Raw genomic sequence first — 16308 nt, 5'->3', positions numbered from 1 at the left:
TAATACTACTGTGGCCACCTTGCAACTTTGGTACAACAAAGAGATTACTATACTTTTCTGATTTAAATCTTTTAACAAGAACTTTGCTTATCTATTTGTTTATATTAAATTACATTCATCACTTAAAATCATTTGTTTCCATTTACACTCTAAAAACCACCCAATACTCTCTTTACACCACCTTAATCTTGTGAGCCAATCTCTGGCCGCCAGCTTAGGTTTTTTAACAGGTGCATAAACACTAATTTTTTTCTGTATACGTTTTTCCCTGTTTTCATTGAATGTGCTGGTAAGTTCAAAATAACTTTACAAACTATTACTTTTACAATAAGTTCACAAACACTTAACCTCTCATCTTGAATCTAATAACTTACATTCTGTTTTTCACTGTTTTCATTGAATGTGCTGGTAAGTTCAAAATAACTTTACAAACTACTACTTTTACAATAAGTTCACAAACACTTAACCTCTCATCTTGAATCTAATAACTTACATTCTGATCATCGATATGGATTTTGATCTTCTCATTCTAAGTGAGAAGATCAAAATCCATATAACTTAAAATAAATTCATTAAAATGGATTTATCGTGCATTGGATGTGGAGAGATTAAGGCTATCGCTCTTGACATTTCTAAAGCTTTTGATAAAGTTTGGCATGCTGGTCTTCTTTATAATCATAATATTTAAGTTGTCCTCAATGGACAGCACTCTTCTTCATATCCTGTTACTTCAGGGGTTCCTCAAGGTTCTATCCTTGGCCCTATACTTTTTAATTTATATTAATGATCTCCCTGAAATTCTCACAACATAATTATGAATAACAGTTGAGAAGAAAGTAGAACGAAAATCAAATAAAAAGTTTGTGAGCCTTTTTTTTTTTGCAACCTTTTCTGGTATTTTTTTCTGCAGAAGAGAACTTTTTTTTTTTTTTTTTTATTCACCTCCTCAAGGCCGAGAAGGCCACTACAGATGAGGAGGCTACTTAATAGTGGTTATAACCCTCTCTCAACTCTATAACTCCGAAAAACGAACCTTGAGGAACAAAGCCGCTGCGCGGAGAAACAAGTTGAGCGCGGTACTACCAGGGATGTGGTGGATATTATCAAGTGTAAGAGAAATAGTTATCGACATGTTAGTTGTGGATAAATATTTTTCCAGTTGTTCAAAATATAAAATCAAGTCTTTAGCAAATATGGATGAATTTTTAAGTTTAAAAAAAAAAATGAAGTCAATATTTTACTGCGCCTATAATTTTTGAAAACACTGTGTACGTATATATATATATATATATATATATATATATATATTTATATATATATATATATATATATATATATTTATATATATATATATACGTATATATATATATACGTATATATATATATATATATATATATATATATACGTGTATATATATATATATATACGTGTATATATATATATATATATATATATATATATATATATATATATATATATATATATATATATATATATATATATATATATATATATATATACGTGTATATATATATATATATATATATATATATATATATATATATATATATATATATATATATACACTAAATAAATACTAAACTACAAAATGAGTAATTAAATAAAAACAATTTTTTAAGCAGAAAATATAATAAAGAATATGTTATTACAATATAAACATAAATAGAACAACAATAAGCAAAAATAAAACAATTTTTTTAGAACATAAACATTTTTTTAAATAAACAACACAAACTTTTTTATAAATAATACTGTGGTTTCACTCTTTTTCTTTGAAAAGTTTTTTGGCAATTATTAAATCTGTCTAGTCAGTAGAAGCAAATCTGAAATCAAATCTTGAAATGCACTTAATACCTATAAAAATAAAAAAGTGACAATTAAAAAATAAACAAAAGTTTAATTGTAACTTCTAAAGTATTCCCTACCTCTCCTTTTGAATTCTGTGACAAAGTTTTCAGCTTATCAATAGATAACTAAAACAAGAAAACATTTTATGATAAATCTTTTCATATCATTTACTTCAGTAAGAAACTTTTTAACTAAACGTTAAAAATCAAATACTGAAAAAAACAAACTATAAATATTGGGTAAAATTGCATAAACAACATTCTTTTTATGAATAATCAAAACATTTTATACCAACTCTACAACAGAATGTAAAAGTTCAATGCAGTCAGGTTCACAAACCATTGATTGTAATAATCTACATGATAATAATTTGAATGACACAACACGACTGAACACAGTCAGGTTAAGGTTCATTAATTGCAACAATTCACAAAAAATTTTTTGTTAAACATACCTTTTTTTTTAAACAATAAAAACAAAACATAAAAACCTTAATGCATGCAACTTGTTGTCTGGAAACTTATCATCTAAAAAAATTAAAAAACTTTGTAACCAATTTTTGAATGATCTCAAAAAATGTTATTTGGATCATAGCAGATTAGTGAGACCAAGATCTCAAGTGAGACAGATCTCAAGTGAGACCAAGATCTCAAGCAAGGGAGAATTCAACTGAGACCGAGATCTTATGTAAGACAGATATCAAAAAACTTTGCTACCTAACTTTACCAGAAAAAAATAACCTTATAAAAAACTTAAGTACCATGAATAACTTGTGAAAGATCAGGTAACAATGTTTTAATGCTGCAAAGAAACTTCATTCCCTTCTGGTTAATACTTAAACATAAACAAACAAATTTAATCAGAAACTCTAAGTTTTCAGTAAAAAAAAACTTCTCCATATTGCTTTCTTCCACAAAAATAATAATCTGTAATTAAATTGTTAAAACTAAAGTTAAAAACTTAAAAATTTAAACTTAAAAAATTAAAGATATCAATATATATATATATATATATATATATATATATATATATATATATATATATATATATATATATATATATATATATATATATATTAGGGCTGTTCATGTGAACACAGGAAAAAAAAATTTTTCTCGGATTTGAATGCATAGTTGTTTATTTTGTGCCATTTGACATAGTAATTGACTGTGGAAAAAATCTTTCCAATCAGATAATGTTTAGGAGGTGCTCAATGACCATAAAGTTTTACGAAAAACGTCAAAAACGTGTAAAAAGTTCCAAAGTTCCAAAAATTTCTAGAACCTGGTTAGTTAGATTTTTTCCACTGAAATATTGTCTGATTGCGTGCTATATAAATTAATTAAAGTGCAGCAGATTAACTGTCATCAGGGCACCAGACTAAAAAATGTCTGCTAGTGTTTAAAACGACTGTGTTTATATCATTTTGTTAAAATTTGTATTCATAATTTTAATACTATTATTTAACTCAATTTAGAATTTGTTCAAACAGAATAAAAAGGTTTACAAGTATAAATATTATTTTTATTTGGAATTTCAGTTTGACAACAAATGTATTAATATTTTGATAGTACCTAACCTTAGTAACTATTACAGAAAACTAGCATGGTAGTCTGGTAGTGTATTGTTTGTTATTAAGTGCAGATAATAATAATTTCTAATTTGAAAATATTTATTTAATTTCTTTAGTAATAATTATTATAATATATTGCTGCAGCTGCATAAACCAACAACTGAATGATAAGTTTGTATAATATGGTATCGAGTTTTGATTTTCTCATAATATTTCAGTTATCATTGAAATGGCAGCATCATCTCGTGTTGCTATCTCTACACGACTTCAAACCAAAATCTTTTTAATTGGACAACCAGAGCCAAATCTTCCAGATAAAGTTCTTCCCTTAACATCTGATGTTTTAAAAACATTTTTTATCATCTTAATTCAACTAAAAAGTCAGTGCCTGAAAGTCTTAAAACAACTGTTGATGAACTGATTCTTATTTGGAATAAAGCCCGTATTCCGACAGCATTTCATCCGAATGTAGTCTTAAAGTTGAAAACTTTAGTCCAGGAATTTAAATTAAGAAAAAAAAATAAATCCAGATTCTCAGAAATCGAGAGAGAAATCATTTACAGACACCATTGGCCTACTTTTTGACATTGCCCACAAGGATGCTGAAACCATGATCAGAATTGAAGAAGATAAAGAATTTTTATTGGATCAGAGATGTCAGAGAAAAATGGTGATGTTTGGAGAGGACAAAGAACTTTCAAAATTAGAAGAAAGAAATGAAGCAAGGAAACAAGCAGAGAGAGAACGAAAGCTAAAAGAAGAGCAAAGAAAATCTGGTGCGAGTGCAATAGTTCCTGTTATTGAACCTTTACATGACGAAAGTTATAGTGATGACAACGATAACGATGCTGTTGATAATGACAAAATGGTTGATAGAGATTTTGAGATAGAAATCCCTGTTTATTACAGACAACAAGTCAGTAAAGCAAGTTCTTCAGGGTCAGCTGAATCAAGTTTAGCAAGTACTCCAAAACGACAATGTATCTTAGATACAATTCTTGACTTGCCTGATGTTTCATCAACATTAGACAGAATTAATCTATCTGACACAAAATTTACTATACTAGCAGCAGCAATTGCAAGGGCTGGTGGACAGAACCTCGATGATGGATCATTGTCACGTTCTACAGTCCGTAGAAAACGAACCTATCATCGATCAAATATTGAAGCCACTGTTCGAACTGAATTCTGCGATTTGGACAAACCACCATTAATCGTCCACTGGGATGGCAAACTGATGATAGATCGTACAAATTCTGCAGCCCCTAAAGCAAATGTTGACCAGCTATCTGTAGGTGTGACAGGTCACAATGTTGACAAAATACTTGGAATGGCAAAACTATCAGCTGGAACTGGAGAAGCCCAAGCAAAAGCAGTTATTCATCTGCTTAATTTCTGGGACATAATTGGTGATGTTATTGGAATGAGTTTTGATACTACAGCCTCTAACATTGGCTCCAAAAATGGTGCATGTGTAGTTCTAGAGAAACATATAGGTAGAAATTTGTTATATTTCGCTTGCAGACACCATGTTCATGAGATCATAGTAGCAGGAGTGTTTGGATCACTATTTGGACCATCATCTGGTCCCAACATACCTCTTTTCCAGAGATTTCAGCAATATTGGCCCAAAGTTAATCAAGGAAATTTTAAACCTCTGGATGACATTCGAATGAAAATACCCCTGGTGCAAGAACTACAAAATGAAGTGATTGCATTCCTCAAAGAAAACCTGCATGTTAAAATGCCAAGGGATGACTACAAAGAAATCATGGATCTCTGTCTGTTAATACTTGGAAAACTGCCTGATCAAGAAGAGAAAAATTATCATTTCAAGATCCCTGGTGCTTATCACATGGCTCGCTGGATGGCCAAGGTTATTTATTGTTTTAAGATTTATTTATTTCGTGAAGAGTTCAAGTTGACTACAAAAGAGGAAAAAAATCTCTGTGAATTTTGCTTATTTGCTAGTCTGGTTTATGTAAAATCTTGGATATCATGCATAAATACCAGCGATGCTCCAGTTAATGACTTGTTTCTGTTTCAGCAACTTAAGCAGTTTGCAGTTGTGAATAAAACAATTTCCGAAGCAGCAGTCAAGAACTTTCAAAACCATTTGTGGTACCTTTCACCAGAATTGGTCCCACTAGCTTTGTTTTCAAACAAACTTCAAACGGAAGAGAAGCGAAAAATGATTTCCAACATGAAATTTCACGGTGAGAACTGGTCTGAAAGGTTGATCAAATTAAAGAACATTGAAAGTCTAGAGAAGAAATCTCTGGACATGCTGATGACATCAGTTTCAGCAAGTGGGTTGCGGTCAATGAAGGTTGATATTGATTTTCTGTTCAACAACGATCCAGCTACCTGGAATGATTCCCCAGAATACCAAGAAGGAAAAAATTTAGTATATTCATTGAAAGTAGTAAATGATGCTGCCGAACGATCTGTGGCTTTAATGTCGATGTTTAATGAATCGATTACAAGGAATGAATCTGAAATGCAGAGGTTAATTCAGGTGGTTGAGGATCACAGAAAGCGAGTGCCAGATGCCAGAAAGTGTACTCTGAAGAGTTATAGTCCTCGCTAGCATTAACATTGGACGAACTATAACATTACGATAATTAAATGTTAATTGTTCATATGTTTTTTTGTTTATAATTCGTATTTTAATCAATGACAAAGAGTCAAAAATCGTAGTGTTTTATTTTGGAAAAATTCTGATATAACAAAAACAGCAGAACTTTAGTCGTATTGCAGTATTTTATTTCATTAATTTCTCTGCTAATAAACCAGTCTAAAGTGGATGTGGATTGTAATTTGTATTCAGAATTTAATATTTAGAGATAATTAAAACTGATCAAATCTGAAAAATCTAATTAACCATGTTTTAGAAATTTGTGGAACTTTGTTACTTTTTCCATGTTTTTCACATTTTTCGTAAAACTTTATGGTCATTGAGCACTCCCTAAACATTATCTGATTGGAAAGATTTTTTGCACAGTTAATTACTATGTCAAATGGCACAAAATAAACAACTATGCAATCAAATCTGAAAAAAAAATTTTTTTTGGACAGCCCTAATATATATATATATATATATATATATATATATATATATATATATATATATATATATATATATATATATATATATATATATATATATATATATATATATATATATATAATATATATATATATATATAATATATATATATATATATATATATATAATATATATATATATATATATATATATATATATATAACTAATTAGCAACATCACTACAATACTAACACAGCAACATCATTATAACAACAACAAAACAACAACATTAACATAACAACAACACAGCATCAACATAACATAAACAAAACAACAATACAACAACATCAACATAACAACAACAAAACAAAAGCATCAACATATCAACAACACAAAAACAACATCAATAACATTATTAACATTGACGCAGACAACATCAACATAACAGCAATACAACAACATCACTACAACATCAGCATAACTACAACACAAACAACTAAAAAAAAAAAATAGATTTATCTAAAAAACAAAATTTTAACATAAACTTCTAAATAAAAAAGAAGAAAAATGGATAAAAAATAAACAGAAAAAAAAATTCTCATAAAACAAAAATAATAACTTTATTTAAAAAAAGAATAGAATACCCTTCTTAAAACATATTTAATTTATCATATTTAACAGGTGATGCGGAAGTTATCGGACAAAATAAAAACGTCAATAACTTATTTATAAATAAAAAAACAAACTACTATTATATTTTTTTAAAATAAAGCATTTATCTTTTAATAAAAATATATTATTTTTAATATGACAAAACACCACCATCTGCAATTGATCTCAATTTTGCTCTGATGCCTTTCATATGCGACTGTAAAAAGTTTAAATCAATTTCTTGTAGTTTTAGTTTAATGCAATCAATCAAAACTTGCTCTGTTGAAGCTTGCCAATCTCCCTCGCAAACCTTCTGTGCCAAATGTCCCCAAAAATTTTCAATTGGTTGTGCTTGAGGCACATTTGGGGGATTATTCTTTATCAACGTAATAGACATATTGGTCCATCCAATTTAGAGAATCTTTAGAGAAATGAGAACTTGCTAAATCTGGTCAAAATAAACAGTTAAAGTCTCCATGATACTTTGATCGCTACAGCGATCAAAGTATCATTGATGAATTGATCGCTACAGCCTTGGAAGTGCGAAACAATGGCTCGGACATACCACGGTCAGATATGGCTATCCACATTAATAATTTTTTTGGAAATTTCTCTTTTCCTATAAAACGAACACTTTCTGGGCATGTCTTTCTATTGTTTGTGTAGTATCCAGAATTTCCAGGCATGTTGTCCCCTGCAAAACAAAAGTATTTTTCGTCATCAATGACTAGAAGCGATTTTGTGTTATAGAGTTGGTTAACTAGTTTCTTGCTTCTTTTCTTTGCCTTTATTTGTTGTTCTATAATGTATTTTAGAGTCTTTTCACGTTTTCTATATTTAATATTCATTTTTTTTAACTGACGACCAATTGTCGTTTGATTTACACCGAATTTAATACCTATTTTTCTCTGACTGACCCCTATTCGATTGTTGACAAGTCTCGTTAATTTGGCTTTCTTTTCTCTAGTCCAGGATGTCGGACGACCAGGGTGCTTTCTATCAGAAAACGATTGAACAGTCTTTTTAGGTTATCATATATTGTACTTCGAGCATATCCCTCCTTTTCAAAATGATTTACGATTTTTTTTTTTTATATATGGTTTATTTACAAAAAACATTTTTAATCGCTTTCGAAAAGATTCTCGTTCAGCTGCATTTAACCTCGTTTTACCACAAAAACTGATTATTATGCTAAAATAACAATTAGTTTTTGTGATAAAATCAAAGATAAACCCCAAAAACTAATTATTATGCTCAAATAATGAAATTAGGATTTGTCCGATAACTTCCGCATCACCCGTTAATTTCAAATTTAAGATGCATCATTTTATTTACAAGTGGTTTTATTGCATTTAAGGTATTGAAAAAATGCCTCAACTAAACTTATAAAATAAAGTTCACATTTTTTATACTTGTCTAATGTGGTCAAAATATTTGCAAGATATTTAGATTTTAATTATAAATAATATTAAAAGTAAATAACGAAAAAAACAGGGTGAAAAATTGCAAACTACTCACAAAAATAAAAATAAATGCTATATATTAGTTGGCCAAATAACTAGGTCCATTTATAGCTAATTAAAAATGTGGTGTTAAAAATCTTGGCAACAGTTACAAGACTAAAAAAGCCCCTGGTATTTCTACAGATTACATCGGTCAAATTGTTAAAAATCATTTCTGAACCACATATCTTTGAAATAAAAACCTTGAGAAACAAGAACCCTGCATAGAGAAATAAGTTGAGTTCAATACTTCCAGGAACACAGTAGCATTGAACTTAATACCTCTGGTTTACAAAGTAAGAACTCTATCACTACACCAGATTGCTGTTTACGAACACCATTAGTGTTCGTAAACAGCAATCTATAATCCAGGTATTTGGTTCTGACTAGCATAGTCGGATCCAAGATCTGGAACCAAATACCCGGGTATCTGTACAATTTTTTTGTGATCTGGATATATTTGGTTCAGATATTTGGTTCCCAATTTTTTTACATACAATTACTTATTATAATGTTGATTTTGGATACCGTTATAGCCTACACATAATTTGTTGCACTTTGAAGCATAATAATATTTCAAAGCAATTCAGAAAAACAATTTTTAAATGACTTTTCAAGAATATAAAAGCAAAACCAACCCAAAAAGATTCAGAAGTTTTGTACAAGCAAAATAGACTATTGCCAATATACAAACAGATCTCATTGAATTTATGGACTTTCATTTAATACTGTTGTTAAAAGTAAGAAGTTATGAGTATATGCTTTGGCTTAAGGACAAAAAATACCTTCTAACTCAATTTCCATTTAAAATATTTTACTGAATCATGTTAAAGACATTAAGGCTCAATCAACAAATGAATAAAAATACATAAAAGCTGAATAAAAAGACATAACAGCTGACTATTTCAGATTTAGTTTAACTGTTGATGAATATACAACAATTAACGTGCACACAAATGAAAGCCATTTTAGATGGCATACTCCCGTTGTCATGAGTATGTATGGCTGTTAAGACAGTAATAACTTACTTATGATATTATTAGTACAACTACAGATGGAGCATCAGTTATGGTTAAATTTGGCAGTTTAATCAACCCACAATATCACATTTGCTATACCCATGCAACTCATTTAGCAGTAGGAGATGTACTCTATGTGAAACCGACTGAAGTTTTAGACCAAAACAATAATTTTGAATTTAATAATATTGAGGATGTCAGTGAAGAGCTTAATAAAGGTGAAGAGCTAGGCTACATTGAATTTGAAAATAGTTCAGTAGAGGCTATTGTTATAAAAGATTTTTTAAATTTTAGAAAACATTGTTTAAAAATCACCTGTTAAAAATGACAATATGATGCAGAAGCATGTAAAATCAGAATATGGACACAAAATTAAACCTATTTTAGTCTGCAAGAACTCATTATTTGATATGGTTGAATGCTTTGTCAAGTTAAGCAAATGTATTAAAATGACACTTATCCAAGCAGAGTCTCCAATAACAATATCAAATTCAGAGCTGCTAATTCTTAAAGAGAATCAAAGAGAGTTTCTTAAGACTTTAAAGCCAGTACAATTAGGAGCTGAAGCACTTTGCTGTCAAGTCTCAAATTTCCAGTAGAAAATTTTTTTTATGTTTTAAGTCAACTACAATCATATGAATCTGACATAAGCAAAAACTTATATCATATGAATCTGACATAAGCAAAAACTTATATCATATGAATCTGACATAAGCAAAAACTTATATCATATGAATCTGACATAAGCAAAAACTTATATCATATAAATCTGACATAAGCAAAAACTTATATCATATGAATCTGACATAAGCAAAAACTTATATCATATGAATCTGACATAAGCAAAAACTTATATCATATGAATCTGACATAAGCAAAAACTTATATCATATGAATCTGACATAAGCAAAAACTTATATCATATGAATCTGACATAAGCAAAAACTTATATCATATGAATCTGACATAAGCAAAAACTTATATCAAGCTTTAAAAACAAGAAATTTAAACGAGCCTTTAGTGCATGCAGATCGTTTGTAACCAAACTTAGGAGTAGCTTAAATGATAACACTTTTGATACCTTATGCTTTTTAAAAAAATACTACAAAAATAATAGACATGATAAAAAATGAAACTAAAATAGGTTTTTTGTTACAAAATGCTACAAAGAATTTATTTCACAAGATTAACTTTGGTTATATATACAGTTAAAAAATAAAAATTTCTTGCGTAAAAAAGTTTTTTTGTTTGTAAGTTAAAATAGGATTTGGATTCAAATCTTAAAAATCCGAGTAGAATCCAAATCCGAATTATTTTGCCAGATCCATTATGCCGTATACACCATTACAACAAATTACTGTTTACATACACCATTATGCCACATTATCGTTTACATTCATCCCTCTACAACCCTACACTCTGCACTGTTTCTCTTATATTTTTAAAATTAAAAATTTAACTTTGACAAAAATTAAAAAATTAAAATTTAAAAAAATTTAAATTGAAAAAAATAAATTTTTTTTGTATTTTAAAAACAAATCATTACACAAATAATCCTGCTTAATAAATTGCTAAAACCAGCATTATAAAAAAAAGTCACCTGATATTATACATGCACTTTAAAGCAACATTTCTCATTTTCATCCATTTCATTTCTTGAAATGGAAATTCAGAAATAACACTGTTTATAGCTTTAAGTACTTCTTTGCCACTATCTTTTGAGCTAATAAGTTCTCTTCCAAAAGATGATGCAGTTATATTGGTGATTACACCCATTAATGAGATGACAAAACGGTATTCATTGTTTGCACCAACAACACGAGATGGACTGCTATGGACAGCATTTACATAGCTCTCAAGAGTGTGGCAAGCAAGCTGGAAGAACTCATCAGCATTATCCTTGAATAAATAATAATGTTATCAGCAATTATTATAAAAATTTCAGTTTGAACACTTTATATTTAAATAAAAATAAAGCTTTTACTCCGCCTAGCAGCATGTGTATTGAATCTTCATTCTGAGATATTCTCCATAATAGTCCACATGTTGTCCCACCGAGTGTTGCACAATATGTTGACTGTTCTTCAGTTATTTCTTTCAGTTCAAACAGTTGTTTCTATAAAACAAAAAAAATTATTTTTATCAACAAATATAAATGTAAATTAAAAAACTGTAATTGAAAAAAAAAACAAAAAAACTGAAATAATGAACTTACTCGCAGATCTGCATTTTCCTAAACATAAAATTTTATATATAAAATAAAAACAAATAAGAAGAAATAAGGAAAATTATCTCTCAAGTTGATGTGCTTTATTAAGTAACTCAACAAAGTGCATCAACTTCAAATTAACTAATTAAGACCTGTCAACCTGTCTCTCTCTTTCAACTTCACTAAGCAAAGAATCGTATCTCTTTTTTAACAAGTCAAACTCTTGTTCAAGTAATTTCCTTTCTTTGCTAAACTCCAACTCTTGTTCTAACAATTTTCTTTCACTGCTAAACTCCTTTTCTGTGAAATTATAAACTTTTAAATTGTATCGTTTTTACTCAACTAAAATTTAAAAAAAAAACTTTTACAGACATTTCAAAAAACATTTAAGAAATTTTGTTTTGAAACTCAGATGTATATCGATGTTATAAAAGAATTTTTAAACTAAAGGTTTTTGTAATTCAACAAAAATTGTTTTTGTAAAATCAACAAAAAAGAAGAATAAATGAACGTTTTAAAAGAAAAAAAGAAAAAGAAATCTGTAAGAAAATAAGTAAAAAAGTAATGAAAATAAAAGTTAAAAAAAAACGTTCATGAATGAAATATATAAATAGAATGGCAAAGAAAGAAAAAAAAAATACTTAAACATCAGAACCACGATCGGCAAATCAAGATTTTTTTTTTTTATATATATTTCTTTAGTTTTCTTTCATATATTTCTTTAGTTTTCTTTCATATATTTCTTAGGATTATTTATTTTATTATTTATTTATTTTTCTTCAGTTTTTTAGCGTATATAGTTTTATTATTTTTTGTTAGTCATTTATTTATTTTTAATTATTATTTATTTTGAATGATGTATTATTTTTTTTTATACAGTTTATATATTATTTGTTTTTATTTTCATTTTAGCCATTTATTACATATATTTTATTCTACCGTGTATTATTATTTTTTTTAATTTTAAGTTGTTTTTTTTGTTTGTTTTTTTGCCAGTGAGTTTCTTAGTGTTTTTCTATTTATATTGTATTTATTTATTTGATCATAATATTTGCAATATATTTTGATTATTATATTATAATAACTTTGATTATATTAATATATTTACTAAATCTTTATAATATTTAGCAATAGTCGTTTTTATGTCATTGTTAGTTGTTACGTTTTGTCAGTATATTACTGTTTGTAACTGTAACTTTGTAAGTAAAAACGATTGCTGTATGAAAAGTAATACCGATTTATTCAAATTATTATAATTACTTTATAACTATTATTATTATTGTTATTATTGTTATTACTATTATTAATATTATTATTATTACTAAGATTAATTGTATATAAATAAACTATTTTTTTAAGGCATTTACTTGAGATTAGTATTTCAATACTATTTGTAAATAGCCATGAAAACTTATTTTTAGAATATATATGATTGATTGTAAATGGTTGATTTATTTTGAAACAAAACAAACAGAAAAAAAGTTTAGAAGCAGCATCTAAAGAAAAAGGAAATAAAAAATAAAAGTCTTGTAAATCAAGAAAAAAGCAAAAAAGATTAAAAACAAATTATACTCTGAATTATAAAACTACATGAAAAGTTTTTTAAATCAACTGTAATTGTAATGTAACCAACTTTTCATAATGGTCAATTGTTATTAAACTAATAATTTAATATAAAATTTCAAATAAATAATTGTTTTGCAATTTTTTACAGATTATTTATAATATTTCTTTAACAATAATTTTTATATTTTTCAATTTTAATAATATTCAGTGACGTATCCAGAAATTTTCGGGGCATACCGGTCTAAAAATCCTGTCTAAGTTTAGAGGACCTTTTTTTTTGTAATTTTTTTTTTGCAATCTTTATTTTTAATGCAATTTTGCTATTATTTGAAATGAAAAAGTTTAAAGATTATAGAGTTTAATCAAAGTTTAATGTAAATTATAGTTTAATGTAAATTATAACTGTAATGTAATTTTTTTTTTTAATGAAAATGTAAGCTGAGAAGAAACTCATAATTAGGAGTATTTTAAAAAAGGAAATGTTTTTATTTAAAAAAATAAAATGCTAAGCGTTTCATATTCTAATCCAATCAAAACATGTGTTTTACATTTTAATCCAATTGTAACATATTTCATTAACATGAGTTCGAATTAAGCATTCTGATTGACTTAAAATACATATATAATCTGTTTTAAAAGTCATTTTTCAAATGTTGCTTTTTCTAAACAACATTAATAACAATTTTGTAATTATCATAACAAATTTTATCAAGCAAGATAATAAGTAATAAAGAATTGTTTTATTTTAATTATTTTTTTATGACAAACTTGGTGCGAGTATAATATTGTTTTAAATTGAGTTTGGGCAGAAATTTGGGAGCTCATACAGGTATAGTGGTATCAAAATCAGCCTGGATACGTCACTGATATCATTCTCTTACTCTTAAGATGCAAATCTATTGCTATCTATTTGTTTGTTTATTTGTTATTTGTCTAATATATTAGTTTAATTAAACTGATTTTTATTTGAGCTTTTTACTTCATTTCATTTCCACATTTGTTTATTTACTTTTTTTTATTCCTTTAATTTTTATTATTCTCTTTTTTATTATTTTTTTATTCCTTTGATCAGTTTTCAAGTGTTTCAGAAAACAGTTTCATTGAAAAATATTGAAAAGTTTGTATCACTATGATATAGTAACACAATAATAATATTTATAACCATTATACAATAATGGTTATAAATTTCCCATAACTATAGTTAAATTTGTAGGTTCTTAAATTATTTTAATAAAATTTTGCTATCAAGCCAACTAAACTCTCCTGCTGATGCATTCTTTTAAATATTTATCTCCTCAAAGAAGGATGCTTATTTGATTTTAATTTTTTATCTCCTCAAAGCAAGGAGGATGCTCATTTTATTGAAATTTTTTTGTGAGTGTTAAATACATACTGATTGATGCAATGAAATTGATGGAATTTTACTTGATATAACATAACTTGAAGACACAAACCGTAACAAACAGGGCTGCACTGAAGAGAAGAGAGTTATGTACAATACTTCAAGAAACAAAGTGGTCATTTAACTCTGTTTAACTTGGATACAAATGCTTTATAACTATGCTAGACGCTCTACCACTACACTAGATTATGCCCATGCATTCTTCTATGCCCATACATTCTTTTATCCCACTTTATATAAAAAGAGTGAAAAAGATTGTGAAAGGTAATAGAGTAACTCCTAAACATATCAACTACTCCATCCTATCATTTTTTACTAAACATTTACATAGAAAAAATCTTAAACTAAAAAACATAAATAACTTAATTTGAATGTTAAATAGTTAATTAATTTTAATGATAATAGTTTTGTGTATAACTACTTTTTTACCTGATAATTTTAACTAAAGAGATTTTAAAAAATATTTTTTACTTTACCTTTTTCTTTATCCAAACTTTTGGAATCTTTGAAAAATCGTCTATTTAAAGCCTAAAATCATTGTTAAAAACTGTTCCCATAAAAAATAAAATGTTTACATAAAGTGTTTATAAATAGAAATACAAAAAAAAAAAGACAAAATTGAAAAAAGCAAAAAAAAAGGGTGGAGAACTTTTTAATATAAAAAATGGAAAAAAGATATTTTCAATAAGTTGCCTCAGAAAAATAAAGACATTAACACTTTATACATTAAATTTTTTGTTTTATTTTGGAGCTGGGGAGGAAGAAGAATATATAACTTTTTAAATTAAAAGTTAATATCAAAGAATTACTTTAGGTAGAGTTTCTTTTAAAATCTTCACTTCATTCATTACTTGATTCATATATGTTTTTGGTACCAGTACATAAGTTTCTTGCATAATAACTATCTTCTTCTAATAAAATTAAAAAAAAAATATATATATATATATATATATAACTATATATATATATACCTCATCTTCTCACAAAATAAAAAATTTATGTATACTTCATTTTACAAAATCAATTAGAAAATTTTACAAGATTTTACAAAATACATTCAAATAATTTTACAGTTACAATTACAAAACAATAAAAAAACATTAAAATTAATAATACTAATAAAATTAAAAAACTACCATATCAAATCCTAATTTGAGTAAAGAATCCATGTGTCACCACAGATTATGATGTGTCACCAGAGTTGATACTGTTTACTTTGCAAAATCCTTTTTGTATTTTTAATTAGTATATTTCAAGTTTAATATATAATCTAATAAACTTTTATACTTTATATATTTAATTGTTATATTTTAATTGAAATAACCAGAAGTTCAAACCAAATTAAATTCTTAATTTAATGTTTTTACCTTGATTTTATATCTTAAAAATAAAAAATTGGGAAAACACAATTATCTAAAAAATAACAGCTAAAACATTATATTTTTAATTTAATAGATTTGTAGTTAT

The 16308-nt window shown here is 26.9% G+C and overlaps 2 protein-coding genes across 4 annotated transcripts in view; both read right to left on the bottom strand.

Moving 5' to 3' along the window:
* The window catches only part of LOC105843932 (required for meiotic nuclear division protein 1 homolog), a 48211-nt gene extending 45986 nt beyond the window's left edge, over positions 1 to 2225 (bottom strand). The window contains exons 1-2 of one of the 3 annotated variants that reach the window (XM_065808241.1): positions 2162 to 2225; positions 1948 to 1995 (exon numbers count right to left, since the gene is read on the bottom strand). The gene's annotated coding sequence lies outside the window, so the exon portion shown is untranslated. Of the gene's footprint in view, positions 1 to 1757; positions 1877 to 1947; positions 1996 to 2161 lie in introns of those variants that run through there. The other 2 variants (XM_065808242.1, XM_065808243.1) reach the window with 2 other exon arrangements.
* Positions 2158 to 16199, bottom strand: LOC136086021 (heat shock factor 2-binding protein-like). The gene is made up of 9 exons (XM_065808244.1): positions 15978 to 16199; positions 15651 to 15752; positions 15318 to 15369; positions 12034 to 12173; positions 11880 to 11897; positions 11649 to 11780; positions 11265 to 11563; positions 2361 to 2397; positions 2158 to 2225 (listed from the first exon to the last, which is right to left on the bottom strand). The coding sequence occupies exons 1-8, from the start codon at positions 16008 to 16010 to the stop codon at positions 2394 to 2396; spliced, it is 780 nt and encodes a 259-aa protein (XP_065664316.1). The 5' UTR covers positions 16011 to 16199; the 3' UTR covers positions 2158 to 2225; positions 2361 to 2393.
* Between the last annotated feature and the right edge of the window lie 109 nt (positions 16200 to 16308).

Source organism: Hydra vulgaris, chromosome 10 (genome assembly GCF_038396675.1).
Source record: "Hydra vulgaris chromosome 10, alternate assembly HydraT2T_AEP".
In the NCBI taxonomy this organism is placed as follows: Eukaryota; Metazoa; Cnidaria; class Hydrozoa; order Anthoathecata; family Hydridae; genus Hydra; species Hydra vulgaris.
The sequence above is the reverse complement of the archived record's forward strand: the minus strand, read 5'-3'. Positions and strand labels throughout refer to the sequence as shown.